Here is an 18058-nt window from a genome sequence, read left to right on the forward strand (position 1 = left end):
GTGAGGGTACTCAACCAGATATGATCAGGATTTTATCAGCAGCCCTTTATGTAGTATTAAGGAGGGATATGTTCCTGAACTTTATGCATGGCTTCTTGGTTTCAATAACAATAGTGCTATCATAGGACCCTGAAGCACAAGGCACAGTAATCTTAAAGAACATGCCACTTACTAATTTACTACCTTTGCAGAAGAATGTTGGTCTAGGCAGTGGTGGGAATCGTGTGTGTGTGTGTGTGTGTGTGTGTGTGTGTGTGTGTGTGTGTGTGTTCGTTCGTTCCTGGGGGTGGAACCCAGGGGCTTTCTACCTCCAGGCTACACTCCCAGACCTATTTTATATTTTATTTGGAAACAGGGTCTCACTAAGTTGCTGAGAGCCTCACTAAGTAGCTGAGGCTGGCTTCGAACCTGTGCGATCCTCCTGTCTCAGCCTCCCAAGTACTGGGATTACAAGCGTGCGCCACCACACCCGGCTAAATTGCATTTCTTGTAGATAGCTATATCCTGCTTTTAAAATCCATTCTGACAGTCTGTCCCTTAACTCGTATTTACATCACTTACATTTAATGTAATTATGGATAAGTTCAGAGTTAATTCTACTATTTTACTATTCCTAAGTCTGCAATCTCACTTTCTGTTTGTCTGTTTTTTGCCTTTGTTAAAGTTTTCATTTATTTTACTTTACCTCCCCAATTACCTTATTAGCTATAACTGTTTAATTTTAGTAGTTACTTTAGGGGTTAAAATAGACTTGTTTAATTTGTTTGTTTGTTTGTTTGTTTGGGAAGTACTGGGGATGGAACCCAGGGGCATTCTACCTCTGAGTGCACCCCAGCCTTATTTTTCTTTTATTAATCTTTATTTTGAAACAGGGTCTCACTGAGTTGCAAAGGGCCTCACTAAGTAGCTGAGGCTGTCCACAAACCATAATCCTCCTGTCTCAGCCTCCCAAATGCTGGGATTACAAGCGTGTGCCACCACACCCGGCTGACATGTTTAATTTAAATGCTATTAATTTGTATTATTATTTTACTACTTTGCATATAATATGGGAATTTTATAATATACTTTCATTTGCTCCATCTTTTTCTTTGCCTGTTGTTACATATTTTGCTTTTATATATGTTATAACTCTATAATATATTGTTACTACCTTTACTTTTAACTTTTTTAGGGGGTGGGGTGTTTTATTGGGAATTGAACTTAGAGGCATTCTACGAAGCTACATCACCAGCCCTTTTTATTTTTTTATTTGTAACAGGTTCTCACTAAGTTGCTGAGCCTCTCACTGAAGTCCTGAGGCTGGACTTCAACCTACAATCCTCCTGTCTCAGTTTCCCAAGTACTGGGATTACAGGTGTGTGCCACCATGCTGGGCATTTCTTTAACATTTTTTTATGGTGCAGGTTCACTGGCAATGAATTCTGTCTACTTTTATTCACCTGGAAAAAGAAAAAAAAAAAAGTCTACCTTACCCTCATTTTTTAAAGGTATTTTGGGTTGGGTATAAAATTGCTGGTGGTTTTAGTTTTTATTTTTTTCTGTCTCAAGACTGTTTCTGACAGGAACTCTCTAGTTATTCTTATCTTTCTTTTTCTAAATATAATTAATCTTTTCTCTGCCTTTTAAGATTTTAGATTCTTATGCTTGTTTTTAGCAATTCAATTATGCTTATTGCTATCAAATCTTTTTGTGCTTCTGTTCAGTTTCTCTGTCTGAATTCACTGACTTTTCCCTCCTAATCTATTGTGAAGCCAATTTAGTGGATTTTTATTTCAGAAATATATTTTTAGCTTTAGAATTCCATTTGATTCTGATTCTTTTTATTTGTCTTGTTTTCCCCCTTGTTTTGTTCATATATTTTAAATACTTGAGCATGTTTATATTAGTCTTCAATTAATTCCATTCTTTTGTCATTTCTGATTTTATTTTTTATAACTGATTCTCACACCCATCCACCTCCCCTTTATTATGCAGCTTTTTCACATGTCTAGTAATTTGGGTAGGATGTTGCATTGTGCATATCAGTTGTCTGGATTTTATTATTTTTCTTAAGAATACTGAGGTTTGATTGGGTGGGGAGTTAAATTAATTGCAGGTCAGCTTGATCATTCTGAGGCATGTTTTTATCAATTTGCAGTGATTCTGGACCACCCTTTAATATCAGCTGAGCCCTCCACTCTTTGCAGGTCCTCTGACATCTTTAGTAAATGTCCTTGATCTTCAATAAGTCTCTCCTTAGCTGTTTATAATTCCAAAGTCTCCAATCCCTGAAATTCTAGGAATTGTTCATCTGAGACCTTCCCTGCAGCTCCTCGCTCAGCCCTCCCAAGCTTCACCCACAGCATTTGCACCTTGGCTTTTAACTGCAGACTCTAGATTACCCCCTCAGGGATATATTCATTCATTCTCTCTCTCTCTCTCTCTCTCTCTCTCTCTCTCTCTCTCTCTCCCTCTCTCCCTCCCTCCCTCCCTCCCTCCCTCCCTCCCTCCCTCCCTCCCTCTCCCTCCCTCCCTCCCTCCCTCCCTCCCTCTCTCCCTCCTCTCTCCCCTCTCTCCTCTCTCCTCTCTCCTCTCTCTCTCTCTCTCTCACCTGCTCTGTGCTCTGCCCTACACATTCCAGTGTCACATCCTCCCAATCTTCTAATCTTCATCTTTGCAATCCAGGAAGATGGTTCTGTGTTCTGCTTGGGGTGCCTCTTCCCTATGCAGCTGTCCAGAAAGTGCTTCCTGGCAGAAAGTCAGGTGAGCTGAGGGTTGCCTGAGTTCATTTTCCTTCACTCAGAGACAACAGCTCTGCTCTTCTGGTCATACAGCATCTGTAAACGGTTATTTCATATGTTTTGCCTAGTATTTTAGTGTTTACAGCCAGAGTACCAATGAATTTTCATAGCTCAAATCTTTCATAGCCCCGCGCGCGTGTGTGTGTGTATATGTGTGTGTGTGTGTGTGTGTGTGTGTGTGTGTGTGTGTGTGTGTGTGTTTTACTGGGGGTGGAACCCAGGGGCTATCTACCTCCGGGCTATACTCCCAGACCTATTTTCTATTTAATTTGGAAACAGGGTCTCAGTTGCTGAGAGCCTCACTAAGTAGCTGAGGCTGGCTTTGGACCTGTGTGATCCTCCTATCTCAGCCTCCCAAGCGCAGGGTTTACAAGTGTGCGCCAGGACACCCGGCTCTTTCATAGCTTATTATGACTTATTAGCTCAAAGTGGAAATATCCAAGTTGTGTCGATTTTGATGCTTGGTTTTAAGTGCCATTATAAGTGGCTGGAAAAGATAATTCCCAAAGATACATAGATCCAAGCCAATGAAATATGTTATCAACTGTCTTTATAAAAACTTGATCTATATTTTTGAAGTCTGTATACCAATTAGAAAAAGGCATCTTTTGAAACTTGACTAATCTTTATTTTTGACTGCAGTTTGTCTTGGTAATTAGTCAGATGCTGTTGCATTCTTGTATTCTTAAATGGTTTGAAACTTCTTTGGGCAAATATTTAACCAGGCTTAAGTTGGTAAATAATAGGTAGCATTTATTGAGCGGTTGTTGTTGTTGTTGTTGTTGTTGTTGTTGTTGTTGTTTGCAGTACTGGGGATGGAACCCAGGGGCATTCTACCTTTGAGCTACACCCCAGCCCTGTTTTTTATTCTTTATTTGAAAACAGGGTCTCACTGAGTTGCAAAGCGACTCACTAAGTACCTGAGGCTGTCCACGAACCCAGATCCTCTTCCAAGTACTGGGATTAGAAGCATGCACCAGGCCAGTTTATTACATTTAATTCATTACCTAGCAGTCTTCTAAACTAATCCTCACAACCTCTGTGATAAAAACTACATTATTATGCCCAATTTATAAAGAAACTAAGTTGCAAATATAAGTTACTTGTCCAAGTTTGCACATGGAGTAAGTTGGGAATTGAACATGTGTACTATGGCACACACTCTAAACCATCAATGCCCTGCTCCCCCTTGTACAATTTGTGGCATCAAGAAATGTTTTTACAGAGAATGTTGTCCTTTTGTGTAATTCTCTGTGATGGTGGGAGCATTTCAATATCCATTTTTAGAATGCTTGTCATTATAGCATGAGTTTTTTCAAGTAGTTTCCCCCTCCTCACTTAGTATTAAAGTTTCACATTAACTTCAAGACATAGATTATGTGTTTATTTTTTCAAAAATGTCTGTCAGGCAGCATATTACTGATATGACAGCCATTCACCATCAAAGAACCAGGTAGCTAATTTGGAACACTTAGCTTTTGTTAAAGAAAATTGTAAAGTTCATCTTCAAGCTTGAGACTCTTAAATACTTTGCCAGTAGGGAACCAACAAACCTTTTTGTGGTTTGTAGTCCTGCAGCTTTCTTCTCGCCCCAGGGCCTCATCTTGCAAGAGAGCATTCTCCCTACAGTTTCCTGACAATGGAACTGAATTCAAACTTGGCCTGTGGCTCATTTCAGACATTGGTTTTTTAGCACTAGAATTCGGGTCAGCCTTTATTTATAATGTTCTGTTTCTCTCCTATTGTCCTCATTATTTTATTTAAATTCTGGAGCACAGTCTTCTCTCTGACCACTGTTCATTACCACTCTCCTTTCCCTTCACTCCAACCACCCTGGCTCCCCCCATATTCAGTGCCTTGAACATGTCCCATTACATTCAAATTCACTGTAATACCTTTGCACTAGCTACTGCTTTTGCCCAGTGTGAATCCTTGACGCTTCTCACCATCCAGCTCTCCCTTCCAGCTGACCTGCTCAGAGCCTTCCCCACCTTCCTGTCTCTAGGACCTACTCCCTTCCCCCCTGTGACTGACTGCTCTGTTTGTTTTCAGCATACTTGATAGTATTTGTAGTTATTCTGTCTTGTTGAGTTTTCCTTCTTGTCTGACTCCACTAAAATCAAGCTTTCAGGGGTTGGGAGGTTGTTACTTGAATGGAACCCAGAACCTCACATGTGCTAGACATACGCTGTTCCACTGAGCTATATCCCAAGCCCCCATGATAAGCTTTGTGATCAAAGGTTTTGTCCTATTCACCACTGGGTTTCCTCAGCACGTAGAACAGCCCTGTATGTCAAAATGTGCACATTGGCTCAAAAAACGACCAGGGAGTGATCTTCAGAGCAGCATTTCTTGCTTTCCCTTGGTTATTTTCTGTCCCAGATTTACCTCTCCTGTGATACTGGTTCCTGCTGACATGGCCAAGTGCCTCACCTGGGCCTTTCCCAGAGCACAAAGTGACTTAGGAAATGCTTGTTAAATTAGTACTAGAACAGACAGTATAATTGAGTTGGCTACTGGTTTGGGAAGCAGAATTCTTTAATTAGAGTTTGCATACCTGTTTGCCTGGCCAGCTTCACTCCTCTCCCTATCCCCAGGGAAGATGCCAGTGCTTGACACATCCCTGTGCCCTCCCCCAGCCTCTGCTGTGATGGCTGGAACCAGTGAGATAATGGTGCCTGCGCTTAGCCATAGGTGCTGAATAAAGAAGGTGACGGGATTGTGATCACCACTGTTGTTTAATTATGTTCTTTGAGCCCTGTGTTGCATACTGAGCAAATACCTCAAAGTGTCTTAAGAGTTATCTATTAAATTATTGTAAAACCTTTGTGAGTTTGTCATGGTGGTGAGGAGATGGGCACAGGGCATGTTGGTTGGAGGAGGCTGGGCAGACAGGGGTTCAGGGATTCTGTGTGTTCCTCTTTTGATTCTGTGTGTTCCTCTTTTACATATGGGTGTGTTCTCTTGCCTCCTCCAGACTGTTCTCTAATTGAGCTACTGAGATCAGAGGTTTCTGACGTGCAGCATAAGACCTAACAATACTTGTGTGGGGTTTAAATGGCATTGGAAATCATTAACGAGACAAAAAGCTATGATTTCCCCAGATTAGCATGCAGGTTGGGGTTTGGCATGCTGAAATTCATTGTTTTGGTCTCCAGCCCAAACATGCTAGAGTCATTATATTGTCATGTGGTAATTAGCTGTTCTTTAATACAAGTAATAAAAATTAAGCCTAAGAGGTACTTTAGCAATGCCTTTTACATATCCCAAAACAATATTCAAATGCTGTAGGCATTTAGTCATTCAACTGCAGCGTAGTAAAGTTTGGAGTTTAATGCATAGAGATGTTTGAACATTCAGCCTGTTCCTTATTCTGTGACCAGTTTTGCTACTAAGCCATTAACCTCTAATAGTGTTAAATTAAATATAGATGTCGTAATGAATAATTAGGAGATTGCCAGAATTTTCACTTATAGTATAACACTCTGAAAATTTGTCTAAAGGTCTAGTTACTATTCATTTGATAATGTGCCTGTTATTTTTATATGTCCCTGGATTCTTCGCTGAATCATGTAAAGGAAGCTAAATTTTTTTCTTGTGTTTTTTTTTTTTTCTTTTGAAGTAGACATTGTGGGTCCTAGCCTTTTTAAAAATAATGGGCAGAAAATCCTGACAGGAATTTTAGGGACAAAGTATATTATGCAAGCTTAGTTCTTTATAGAATATAATTTGTACTAGCAGTTATCCTGGAAAGCTTCCATGACTGAATGCTAATGGAATTTCCTGCATGTCCAGTGGTCATCCTCACCTCCCCTTCCCTGACCTCTGAATCAGGTTCACCTTGTAGGTGTATGTGAAGGAGTCCGTGAGCATACCATTAATTCTCTGCAGGCCATTTGTCCAGGATAAGGCCATGGAGATGGGGGAAGGAGGCAGGAAGATTTCCTGGGAAGATACTGAAATTAAAAAAAAATAAAACTGAGCCAGCCAGGCATGGTGTCACATACCTGTAATTCCAGTATTTGGGAAGCTGCAGCAGAAGGATCACAAATTCAAGGCTAGCCTCAGCAACTTAGCGAGGTTTCTGAGCAACTTAGTGAGACTCTGTTTCAAAATAAAAAATATTATAGGGCTGGAGGTGTAGCTCAGAGGTAGAATGCCCCAGTAGTACCAAAAAACTGAATCCAGAATGTTCCAAGAATTCCATTTTTCTTGTTAAGCCTACTTGTACTTAGAGACTCATCTCCCCAAAATAGCTTTTGAAATCTAATTTAACATAAATATTTTAATGTAGATTTAAATAATAATGAAAAACCATACATGAGAAAGCGATGCAGTCATAGACTATATATATATATACACGCAGGCGGGGGTTGCACATGATGGACAGCATTGGTCTGGCTGGCCCACACTCAACACATCCCAGTGCCTGCCTCCTGTAAACTCCACAAAGAAACTGGCATCTCTGAGAGTTCCTGGCTCCTAGTGGACACATTCACTGAGGCATGGTAGACTTTGCCCTTGTTTCTAGGAACCAGGGGTGGTCTAAAAAATTAATGACTCTGGCACTTGAAAATTAAGTGAGCCCTCAAATATATACCCCTGTTGATCTACCGTGCTTGGTGTTTAGCATTCCTCAACAGGAGACTAAATCTCTGTAGCCATTTCACAAGTGATGCTGGCGCCCAGGCCAAAACACGTTCAATAGTCTTTCCAAGCTCAGTGGACTTGGATGTTCTAGTGCAGTGGAGCCTGAGCATTCCAAAGGACTTGCTCCCCGGGTGTCTGGCAGGTGGATTGTAATTGCTGCTTAGGCAGCAGAAGGGAAAGGGAAGATCCAACTGACACAGAAAACATTTAATGTCACTCTGTCTTGTGCTGAATTAATAGTAAAGCCAGAGGCAAAGAGTCAGTCCAATAAATCGCATGTCTAAAATCACTAACTTTGAACTAAAATCCGATGTTAAGTAAATCCGATGGCAGATAGCACGTTCAGTTGGCTACAAAAGCTCACAGGACTGGCGTGGACGCTCTTTGTGTTATAATCAGAGCTTGGTGGCCTGCCTCCTGGCTGCTAGGCCACTGGCATGTGCCAGTGGGTCGTGCTGGCTCACCAGCTATGTTTCTGTAAGGTTTTCCAGTCTTGGTACCAGCAGCCGCTTACCTCTGACTCTTCTCAGCATCCTTCATCAGTAAAGCAGGATAGCAGAGAAGAATGACCATCTCCTGAAATAGAGTAAACTCTATTAAACACCAAGGGTCTCTTTTCTTCCTGTACCAGATGACCTGGAGCTGGGAAACTTGAGCCTTCTCTATTCCTGCCAATTTTCTGGGCAACCTTGGACCAGTCCCTGTGCTTCTCTGAGCATTAGTTTCTACTTCTATCCCGTGTCTCTTTCTCGGTATTGTTGTGAGTCTCAAATGAGAAAATGTCCATTCAAGTATTCTCTGATATGTGTGATGCTCTCAGAATATCAGGTGTTATTTCCAACTTTTTGAACTTATTAGAGATGTTACACTTATAGACATTTTTCCACAGACCAAACATTCTCCTAGTACAGCTATAGATATGTGGTGGGTTTTCCTGGGGCTCCTTCCCTTGCTGCCCTCATAGGTTTTCCTTCTTACCAGATCAAAGAATAAATTATTAAAGCATTACAGCATGCCACGGAGTTGACAAATATCAGTGAATCTGCCCACCATTATTCCCTTCTTATCTCTATACATTCAGAATCCTGAGGTAGAATCTTTCCTTTGTCAAGCAGTAGAAAAGCCCCCCATCCAGCCAGGAGTCCTGGGGGCTCTGCATGAGGAGGTGAGACCTTGAGGAGCCTGCAGGAGGATTTCTGGTGCACCCAGGAGGCCTATCCAGTGTGGGCTGATCACATGTGTTCTTCTCTTGTGTAGATCCAGTCCCAGCTCTGGATCTTGGGCAGCAGCTGCAGCTCAAAGTGCAGCGCCTGCATGACATTGAAACGGAGAACCAGAAACTTAGGGAAACTCTGGAAGAATACAACAAGGAATTTGCCGAAGTGAAAAATCAAGGTTGGTAAAAAAATGGGCGCTTCCTCCTCCTCCTCCTCCTCCTCCTCCTCCTCCTCCTCCTCCTCCTCCTCCTCCTCCTCCTCCTCCTCCTCCTCCTCCTCTTTCCTTTAATTGCCTTATCCACACTGTCGAGACTAGCTCTAATTGTTACACACGTCATGAAGCCAGGGTGGGGCGAGAAACAGAATCGTTAAAGAGAGATAATGATAATGCTTAGCCATTTGGAAGTCAAACTTTTCCTGTGCACAATAACTACATAGGATTTTATTGCCCTCAGACAGGGCTGATCAGGATTCTTTGAACATTCCTCCTATATCATCATATGATAGGATCTGCCTTTTAAAAGACTGATGTGTTGCCTCTGGGCACCACCTGTCAGAGAGCCAGCTCATGATCAAAGGGTCACACACAGTAAGTCATTTAGTAATTGCTGCTGATCCATTTAGGCTCCAGACAGGACGCATCCTTTGCGCGCTTACGCACTCCCTTTCCTCGCCTGCCTCACCTATTCATTACGAATCCAGTGAAAGAAAACAGCTCTTGGTGTGGTTGCCCAGCATCAACAAGGCAGAGAGGACAAAGGTGGCCTGGCTTTTCCTGTCAAGGAGGAACAAAAAGATCTCTCCTACACCTAAAACCAAGATGTATTCAGAATCCCAGATTCTCCTGGCTTCCTTGTCTTGAAAAATTAGGGCCCCTCTGAAAGTAGTTGCCAGGTTTCCAACCAGCTCCAAGTTGTAGCCTGGCCTGCCTATTTTTTGCTTAGAGACATAGGTATGGGATGGGGTGAAAAGGAAAGGAAGCTTCTGAATGGACATCCAAATATGCTTTGAGGGCTTAGTTCCGAGCACTGCGAAAAATGTCTTTTGGCTTTGAGAATATTGGAGGCAGACTCAGGAGGAAGATTATCCACAGGAAAATAAACAAACAAACTGGGATAATGTGGAAAGAGCCAGAGATAGAAACAAGCCTGGACTGTGAGGGCAGCCCCCAAGCCCCTCTGGAGGTCTCTGCACAGTCCCTCCTGGGCACTGCTATGCTCAGGCCCCACCTCACTTTGGCTCCACAGAGAGCCCAAAGGGACAGCTATGTCCTGCTTGAAAGCCAGGCGTTGGGCTTATTTAGCTGGGATTGTTCTGAGAAAGGGCCCTGCCTTCTCCAAGTAGGAGAAATTCTTGTTGGAATTTCCCGATACTCAATTCTTCTGGTTTGCACAGGGATGTTACCTAAAGGGAGTATCCTTTACATTTGTTTCTTCAGTGACCTCCAGCATCTAATTTGGACAGCCCCGATCTCTGTTTTTATTGAGTTTGCTGTTGTTTGTTGGAGGATGGTGCAGGTGTGACGGGTAGGGCTGTGCAGGCTTTCCCTCCCTTCCCCTAGCATGGCCACCGCCTGCATGATTGGCAGGTGCTCAGCTGTGAGCCTTTGCACAGTACATGACCCCAGGGCCTAACTAAGTGTGGGAGGCTCTCTCCCCAGAGGTCCCTGTGGTGGGCTTTATAAAAACAGTCTAAGAACAAAGGCTCTGGAGCAGATAGACCTTGTTTGAGTCCCTTGGTTGCCACTACCTAGCTGTGTAACCTGAAACATCTTGCCTTCATAAAAGCTGCTTTTTCTTAGTGGGAAGTTCTCATGCTTCTCACATAGGCCCATGGCATGCAAAGCCCATGGCACTGCTTCTTAAGCTTATTTGCCAGTAATTTTTCCTTTCTTTATGTATTGATAACAGAGTTTCCCAGCCTCCAGAAAAACTGTCACTTTCCTTTTTGCAACATGACACGATCATAAGGAAGAGTAGGGTACACATCATGTGTTTCCATCATCATGGTGGTAGTATAGATGGTTCAAAATTTAGAGCACACACCTGAAGCTGAGGCAGGAAGATCACAAGTTCAAGACTAGCTTTGGAAACTTAGTGAGACCCTGTCTTGAAATAAAAAGGTCTAGGGATATAGCTCTAGGCATGTAGCTTAATAGGACAGTACTTTCCTAGCATGCATGAGGTCTTGGGTTCCATGTAAGGAAGGAAAGAGAGAAGGAACTTTCTGAATCAGGTGGCATAGCTCCCTCCCCCATTAATGAGTAAATTAGTGTCTTGGGTATCCATAATTAGTGCCCTTCTGCCACTTCCTTCTTCTGCATGTAGCTGAGGGGCCTGCTGGGATAGCAGGGAATGTCCTAGACATGGGTTGAGGCAACATAGGGCCAGAGGCTACAGAATAAATGCCCCCTGGCTTGGGCTTTGCCAGTCTGTGAGCAGCCCTGGTGGCAAAAAAGACTCCACCATGCACAAACTTCAAACTTCCCAGAAGGAGCATAGATGTTTCACAAGGAAAGACTCCATCAAAATGATATTCAGGCATCCAGGTACCAGCTTCCCCAACAGTGCCATCTTAAGTGTGTAAGTCACCTGCTTTCCCACTGACTTGTGGGCCCAGGCATATGCATATCACATAGGCATGGGATACCACATGGCCTAGTGGCCATAAGCTAAGGGCTCTTTGTTAAGGGGGGAAAAATGGCCCTTTTCATTAAAGCAGAATTTCAAAGGCTCTCCTTAGAGGGACAGAAGACAACACTAAAATCAGTGGCCCAAGCCAGGTGTGGTGGCGCACACTTGTAATCCCAGCATTTGGGAGGCTGAGACCAGAGAATTGTGGTTCGCGGACAACCTCAGCTACTTAGTGAGGCCCTCTGCAACTCAGTGAGACCCTGTTTCAAAAAATAAAGAATAAAAAAAAATTGGGCCGGGGGTGTAGCTCAGAGGTCAAATGCCTCTGGGTTCCATCCCCAGATGCGCAAAATAAATAAATAAATAAATAAATAAATAAATAAATGAATAAAATAAAATAGCTGGGCGTGGTGGCGCACACTTGTAATCCCTGTGCTTGGGAGGCGGAGACAGGAGGATAGCGTTGGTTTGGAGCCAGCCTTGCTGGCTTAAGAGACCCTGTTTCCAAATTTAAAAATGTGTGTGTGTGTGTGTGTGTGTGTGTGTGTGTGTGTGTGTGTGTGTGTGTGTCTGTCTGTCTGTCTGTCTGTCTGGGAGTGTAGCCCAGAAGTAAAAGGGCTTCCAGGAACCCCAGTACCACCAAAAATAATAATAATAAAATAAAATAAAATCAGAGGTCCAGCCAGGCATAGAGGTACATACCTGTAATCCCAATACTTAGGAAGTTGAGACAGGAAGATCATATGTTCAGGGTAAGCCTTGGAAATAAAAACTAAAATGGAGCCAGGAGGGGTGGCACATGCCTGTAATCCCAATGAAACGGTGGGGGGGAGGGGGTTCTTGAGAAGAAACTCGGCGTTTCCTTACCAGGGTCTTGTCTACGGTGAGCAAAGAATGACACCCGCAGACCACAGGAAGGGGAGTAAAAGGTTTATTGGGAGCAGCAGGAAATAGGGAAAAGTGGCCGAATACCCCAAAGGGCTATTGTAACTCTGAAGTCCAGCAGCTGCCTTCAGAACAATACTTGAGGGTATCCCAAGCCAAATGCCTTCAGTTGCAAGCTGTTTTCTCCCAAAGTCCACACAATCTGCCAAAAAGGAATAGGGAAAGTGGCAAAACACCTCTACGGGCTATTGGGGCTCTGGTTGGGTACAGCAGCTGCCTTCAGGACAATACTTGAGGGTAGTCCAAGCCAAATGCCTTCAGTTGCAAACTGCTTTCTCCCAGAGTCCACGCAATCTGCCAGAAAGGAAGTGCAGGTCACCCCTAGGGGCCCTGGTCGGCCTTGATGTCCAGTGGAGGCCTTCAGGTCACTACCCGAGTGTAGCCCAGGCCACCTGCCTTCAGTTGCACCCCACCTTCTCTCAAAGCTAATGCGACGAGAGAGAAAGACAGACAGACAGACAGACAGACAGACAGACAGACAGACAGACAGACAGACAGAAGCTCCCTAACAAGGAGGGGTCCCCAGAGTGGGTAACCGTCTTGCTGACTGTGCTAGGGGTTTATATATGTCTGCATGTCCTCTCTTGCTTGGAGTTTGGGATTCTGGGAAGCAGCCCTCAGAATTTGCATAGAGTATTTGCATGTCCTTTGAGGGGTCTCCTTTCAGTAGGAGTGTCAGACTTGCTCCAGTGATGTCTCCTGGGTTTGTTGATTAGTAAACAGATGGTTTTTTGAAGCTTTGGTTGTTCTTATCTCTGCTCCTTAGAAGAGCAGGAAATTAAGTTTTTTCTTCTACAGAGGCCTCTTCCCTATCTGCCTATTTCCTTCTACCTCCTCACCAATACTTGAGAGGCTGAGAGGAACATTGTAGGCTCATGACCAGCCTCAGCAACTTAGGTAGAACCTGTTTCAAAATGAAATATAAAATAAAATAAAGCTGGGAATGTAGCTCAGGAGTAAAATGATCCTGGGTTCAATCCTCAATACCAAAAAACAAAACAAAATTTAAAACCCAATGACCCCTTAATGCACTTGATGAAAGAAACAGGAGTCTTACTGCCTCTTGGATGGGTTGTTTGGGGTCTAGAAGAAATGCTCTGTGAGAATGCTCTGTGAGTGCGAGGTTCATGACACATCATTCTCAAGACATACTGACAAGCCAGAGTCAGGTGAAAAAGGATGCTTCCACAGCGGACACACGGCAGGTTCATTCCAAAAATGCTCACAGGTTCTTTCAAGTCCACAGTCTGTGTCACTTTGGGGATAAATAGCACTTTGCCTATAGCAACAAGGAAGAAACACCTTTACAATACCTAAACAATACTCCTCCTAATGAGGCATTTCAGTGTGACACATCTGCCGAGCCCTGGCTCCTTCATTTGTTCATGTCCCAGCCCTTTCTGAGCACCCACCTGTGCAAAGTGCTGGGAGCACAAACTCAACCCAGCCTTCTAAGGGATGTATCCAGTAGCAGCAGATAATGATCCCCAAAAGCTCCACTCCCTTGGAGTTGAAGCCTTCCTATAAAGAAAGTCTGCAGGAGGGGTTCTGCCCTAGGATTTGAGTTAAGGCCCAACTCCATTCATTACATCTGCTCTGATGTTTCTATTTTGGACAATGGAAGTGAGCATAATAAACATGCAACATTGTCAAGTCACCACTCTGGGGCGAGATTGAGATCAGGCCCAGCTTTCCCAGGGCGGCCCTGCCTCAGGGTGCACTGAGTGCTGCAGGGCTTATTCACGGCCCAGTACAGCTGCCCCAGGCCCTGGCTCACCTTCTCTGCTCCAGGTCACAGATTAGCATCCCCCCCCCCCCAGGCCCTGGGTCATCTGCTCTGCACATATGTCCCCCAGTTCCTGGCCTAAGCAGAGGGCGGCCTTGGTATCCCAGCTCTAGGACAGATACTCCCAACTGAGGAGATGGCACTGTATCCACTTCATACCTCGAATTTTCCTTAAGAACCAGCAAATCTCTGTAGCCCACTAGGTCTGCAGACTGGTTTGCCTCCATTTCTACAAAGCACACATGACACGAAACTTTCTTTGTAAGAAAGTACTTAAACCCATACCAAAACTTTATTAATCTTCTCTCAGTAGAGGACTAATTTAAGACTCATCAATAAGACAATATTATATGTTACCATTGATTCCTACCCTTTTCTTTTTCAAGTGTGCTAGAAAAGCCATTGCATTCCTTCCCAGCAAAATCCATTGATCCTCCTCATCCTGAATGTTGAAAGTTCAATTTAACATTTAGGGAGTAAAAGGTCTCCGAAGGGACTCATAACCATTGATTTTGTGTCGGCATGGACAAGATAAAGTTTAAAACACACAGAGCCTACCAGGTTACGAAAGCCTAGTACATACCACCACATGGAACTACTTCTCTTACTGGAGTTTTTCTTTTTCTTTTTTTCCTCAGAGGTTACAATTAAAGCACTTAAGGAGAAAATCCGAGAATACGAACAGACTCTGAAGAGCCAGGCCGAGACTATTGCTCTTGAGAAGGAACAAAAGTTGCAAAATGATTTTGCAGAGAAGGAGAGGTAAGCGTGGATCCTGGGGCTTTCGTGGTGGCATCATGGCTTCCCTCTAAATATGACATTACATGACACTTTGAAAAATGTACCTGTGAGTTCAGTCCAGGTGGTAAACAAAATTCCCAAGGGCTCTGGACCAAATTTTGCTTGAAAACTGAAAGTGACCCCAGTCCTTAATTTGTGAGGTTACCTTGAATGGAAGGGTCGATCTTCCCTAGTGCTGGGCGGCGCCAGGAACCTTTTAGGTCCAGAACTTGAAGACAGTGTGTAATTAACAAGGTGGCACATGGTGGCTGTACCTGAAACAGATCCTGTCAGTGCACATCCCCTGTGGGGAAACCCTTGTTACATGCTCAGCTCCTTCCCCTTCTTCAGTGCCTTTTGTTTGTTTATTTGTACTAAGGATTCAACCCAAGGGCATTCTCCCTCTGAACCCAGGTTTTACCAAGTTGCTGACAGTACTTCATAAATCAAGGAGTTGACATAGAGTGATCATCCCTGTCTGAAAATCTGAAATGTTCCAAAATCCAAAGTTTTTTGAGTACTCAAAAAGTTAAAGACTTGGGAAACGGGGGAGTAATTCAGTGGTAGGGTGCATGCTTAGCATGCCTAAGGCCCTGGGTTTGATCCCCAGTTAGAGGAAAATAGTTAAGGATTTGGGGAAACTTTCAGATTTTGGATTTTCACATTAGTAATGCTCAGCCAGTGAAGTCTGCAAATATTACTAAATCCAAAAATTTCAGAGGCTGGAGCACTTGTGGTCCCAGGCACTTCAAAGGTGGGATAGTAAATATATTAGTAAAATACGTGAATACACCATCTAACTAATGTGAGTTCTAGATTTCTAATGCCTTATTGTACCCGAAACTTTCTCCAGTATGACTGCTTAATGAAAGTTAGAGCCGGGCGTGGTGGCGCACACTTGTAATCCCCGCACTTGGGAGGCGGAGACAGGAGGATCACGCAGGTTCGAAGCCAGCCGCACGCGCTGGCTTAGGAGACCCTGTTTCCAAATAAAAATATAAAAAATAGGTCTGGGAGTAGCCCGGAGTTAGAAGGGCTTCCAGGAACCCCAGTACAGAAAGAAAGAAAGAAAGAAAGAAAGAAAGAAAGAAAGAAAGAGGGAGGGAGGGAGGGAGGGAGGGAGGGAGGGAGGGAGGGAGGGAGGGAAAGATTTGTTGTCAAAATTGTAATGACTACTAAGCTTTCTGATTCCAACTGTGTAAGTTGAATATTTTAAAACTCTTTCGTTAAATTAATATAGTATATTTTAGCCCTAACATAAAGAAATGTGTATATCCATTAACAGGAATCACTGAATTTATAATTGCAAGTAAGGGGCCAGTTGGGTTATAGGTGGCAGAATGTCTTGTTAGGGTGTTTTCCCACTGATTACATACATCGCTGCTCGGACCTTTTGTAGGGTGGGCTCTGTAATGATCTGGGTAAAGTATATGTAGAGCATGCATGATCCAAGATTCATTTCCCCTCCCCCAATATATCTCGGGTAACTCAGAAAGTACTCTCCTCTTGAGAGTACTGTAAAGCTGCCTTCGTTTCAAAAAGAAGAAAAATGCCAGCTTTCACTCATTCAGAACTTTCCCAGAACCTTTCAGTACATTTTCTCATTGAGTGCCCAGAAGGGATCTGCAGCGCACACTCATCTCAGTGAACAGAAAGAGAAATGAGCCACAGGTTGGTCTCTGCTGGAATTTATGCAGCTAATCGGGGCCAAAGGTGAGAGGGTGCAACTCCATCTGAGCCCACCCTAGCCATGCAGCCCTGCCTCCCTGTCTGCACAGACATGTCCTGATGTGGTGATGTGGTCCTTACTCTACCACCAGTCCCTTGGAACTGCACAGCTTTGCAGATAGAGCTGTTCCCTACCCTGTCAGGAGAGCATAACTGGGTGCTGTCCCAGGAAAGAAGTAAGAAACAAAGACAGGGCTCTAAAAAGTGAGCAGACCCATGTAGCTGGTGTGGAATTGGTCCTAAATCACTGCTCCTTTTGAATGCACTTTGTTGGGAGTCTGAGATAGGAAGATCATAGGGCCCTCAGAAATTTAGTGAGACCCTGTTTCAAAATAAAAATTAGAGTCGGGGGTATAACTTCAAGGTAGACTACCCTTGGATTCAGCCCCCAATAACACACACACACACACACACACACACGGGGGGGGGGGGATAATGCACTTTATACCTAAAGAGATTTCTTACCACTCCATTGATAATATGAAGAAATGCAAGCGATCTGAATGCCTCACCCAGAAGTGGTTAAGTAAAAGGTAGGCCATCCCTAACTGAAATGTTGCATAGCCATAAAAACAATTATGTAAAATTCACAATAACCTAAAAAAGTATCCAGCATAATATGAATGGAAAATGCATGATACAATGTTATATATAGTGTGACTGATTCTATCTGCCCCCAGCAAACTAATCCATTACAGAAGTGTAAAAATAAAATTATATTGTTTCCAAATAAGAAATGAAATTGGTCTGGGTATGTAGCTCAGAGGTAGAATACCTCTGGGTTCAACTCTGAGTAGTAGTTGTAGTAGTAGTAGTAGTTGTAGTAGTAGTAGTAGTAGTAGTAGAGGAGGAGGAGGTTGTTGTTTAAGCATGCATGAAAAGTTATAAATGACATCTAAAATTTAAAACAGACTTTTAAAAACAAATAACAATAAGAAAAGTTTTAGAAACATCAGAACATTGGAAAGAAATGTTTGCACCATATAAGACAAAGGGCTAATTTTCTATATATGCAAAGAGCTCTTACAAACTATTAAGAAAAAAAAAATCACCTCTGCCAAAAGTGGGCAAAAGCAATAAGCAAGCATATTATACAAAGAGAAGGGCTCAGCTTGCTTTACTCAACAGTAATGTGCTAATTTAGAGTTTACACAGTGTTTGCAGGGTATACAAAAACATTCTTCCATATTGTTGGTGGAGTTTAAGTTGAGTTGTGTTTTGGTTTTGGGGGGATTTGTTTGTTGTTTGTTTTTTTTTGTGTGTGAGGAAGCTTCTCAATATCAGAACAAAGCAAAAAAGTTACACATAGCCTTTTAAGCATACACTATATAATTCCTCCACTTGACTTTTATCGAACAAATTCACTCTCAAAATTATGCAACAATATCTATGTAAAGAGCATTTAGGAAGTGTTTAGCAGGGAGAAAGCTGTAAATAACCTTAGTGTCCACAGAAGCTTGGTTAAATTAGTTATTTAATAAGAATGAGTAATGGCTGTATATGTTGGAGGGGCCATTTCCAGAATATAGAAATCAG

The 18058-nt window shown here is 43.1% G+C and overlaps 1 protein-coding gene across 17 annotated transcripts in view; it reads left to right on the top strand.

The window, feature by feature from the left end:
- CUX1 (cut like homeobox 1) overlaps nt 1-18058 on the top strand; it is a gene marked incomplete at both ends in the record, with an annotated part of 398444 nt that overhangs the window by 237437 nt on the left and 142949 nt on the right. For 16 of the 17 annotated variants that reach the window (XM_080702661.1, XM_080702646.1, XM_080702647.1 and 13 more), the window contains 2 exons: nt 8691-8828; nt 14653-14776. In XM_080702661.1, the coding sequence (XP_080558787.1) occupies nt 8691-8828; nt 14653-14776 (262 nt within the window). The remainder of the gene's footprint in view (nt 1-8690; nt 8829-14652; nt 14777-18058) is intronic. The other variant, XM_080702650.1, reaches the window with a different exon arrangement.

The sequence above is a fragment of the Muscardinus avellanarius genome (assembly GCF_963383645.1).
Source record: "Muscardinus avellanarius genome assembly, chromosome: 10".
NCBI lineage: Eukaryota > Metazoa > Chordata > Mammalia > Rodentia > Gliridae > Muscardinus > Muscardinus avellanarius.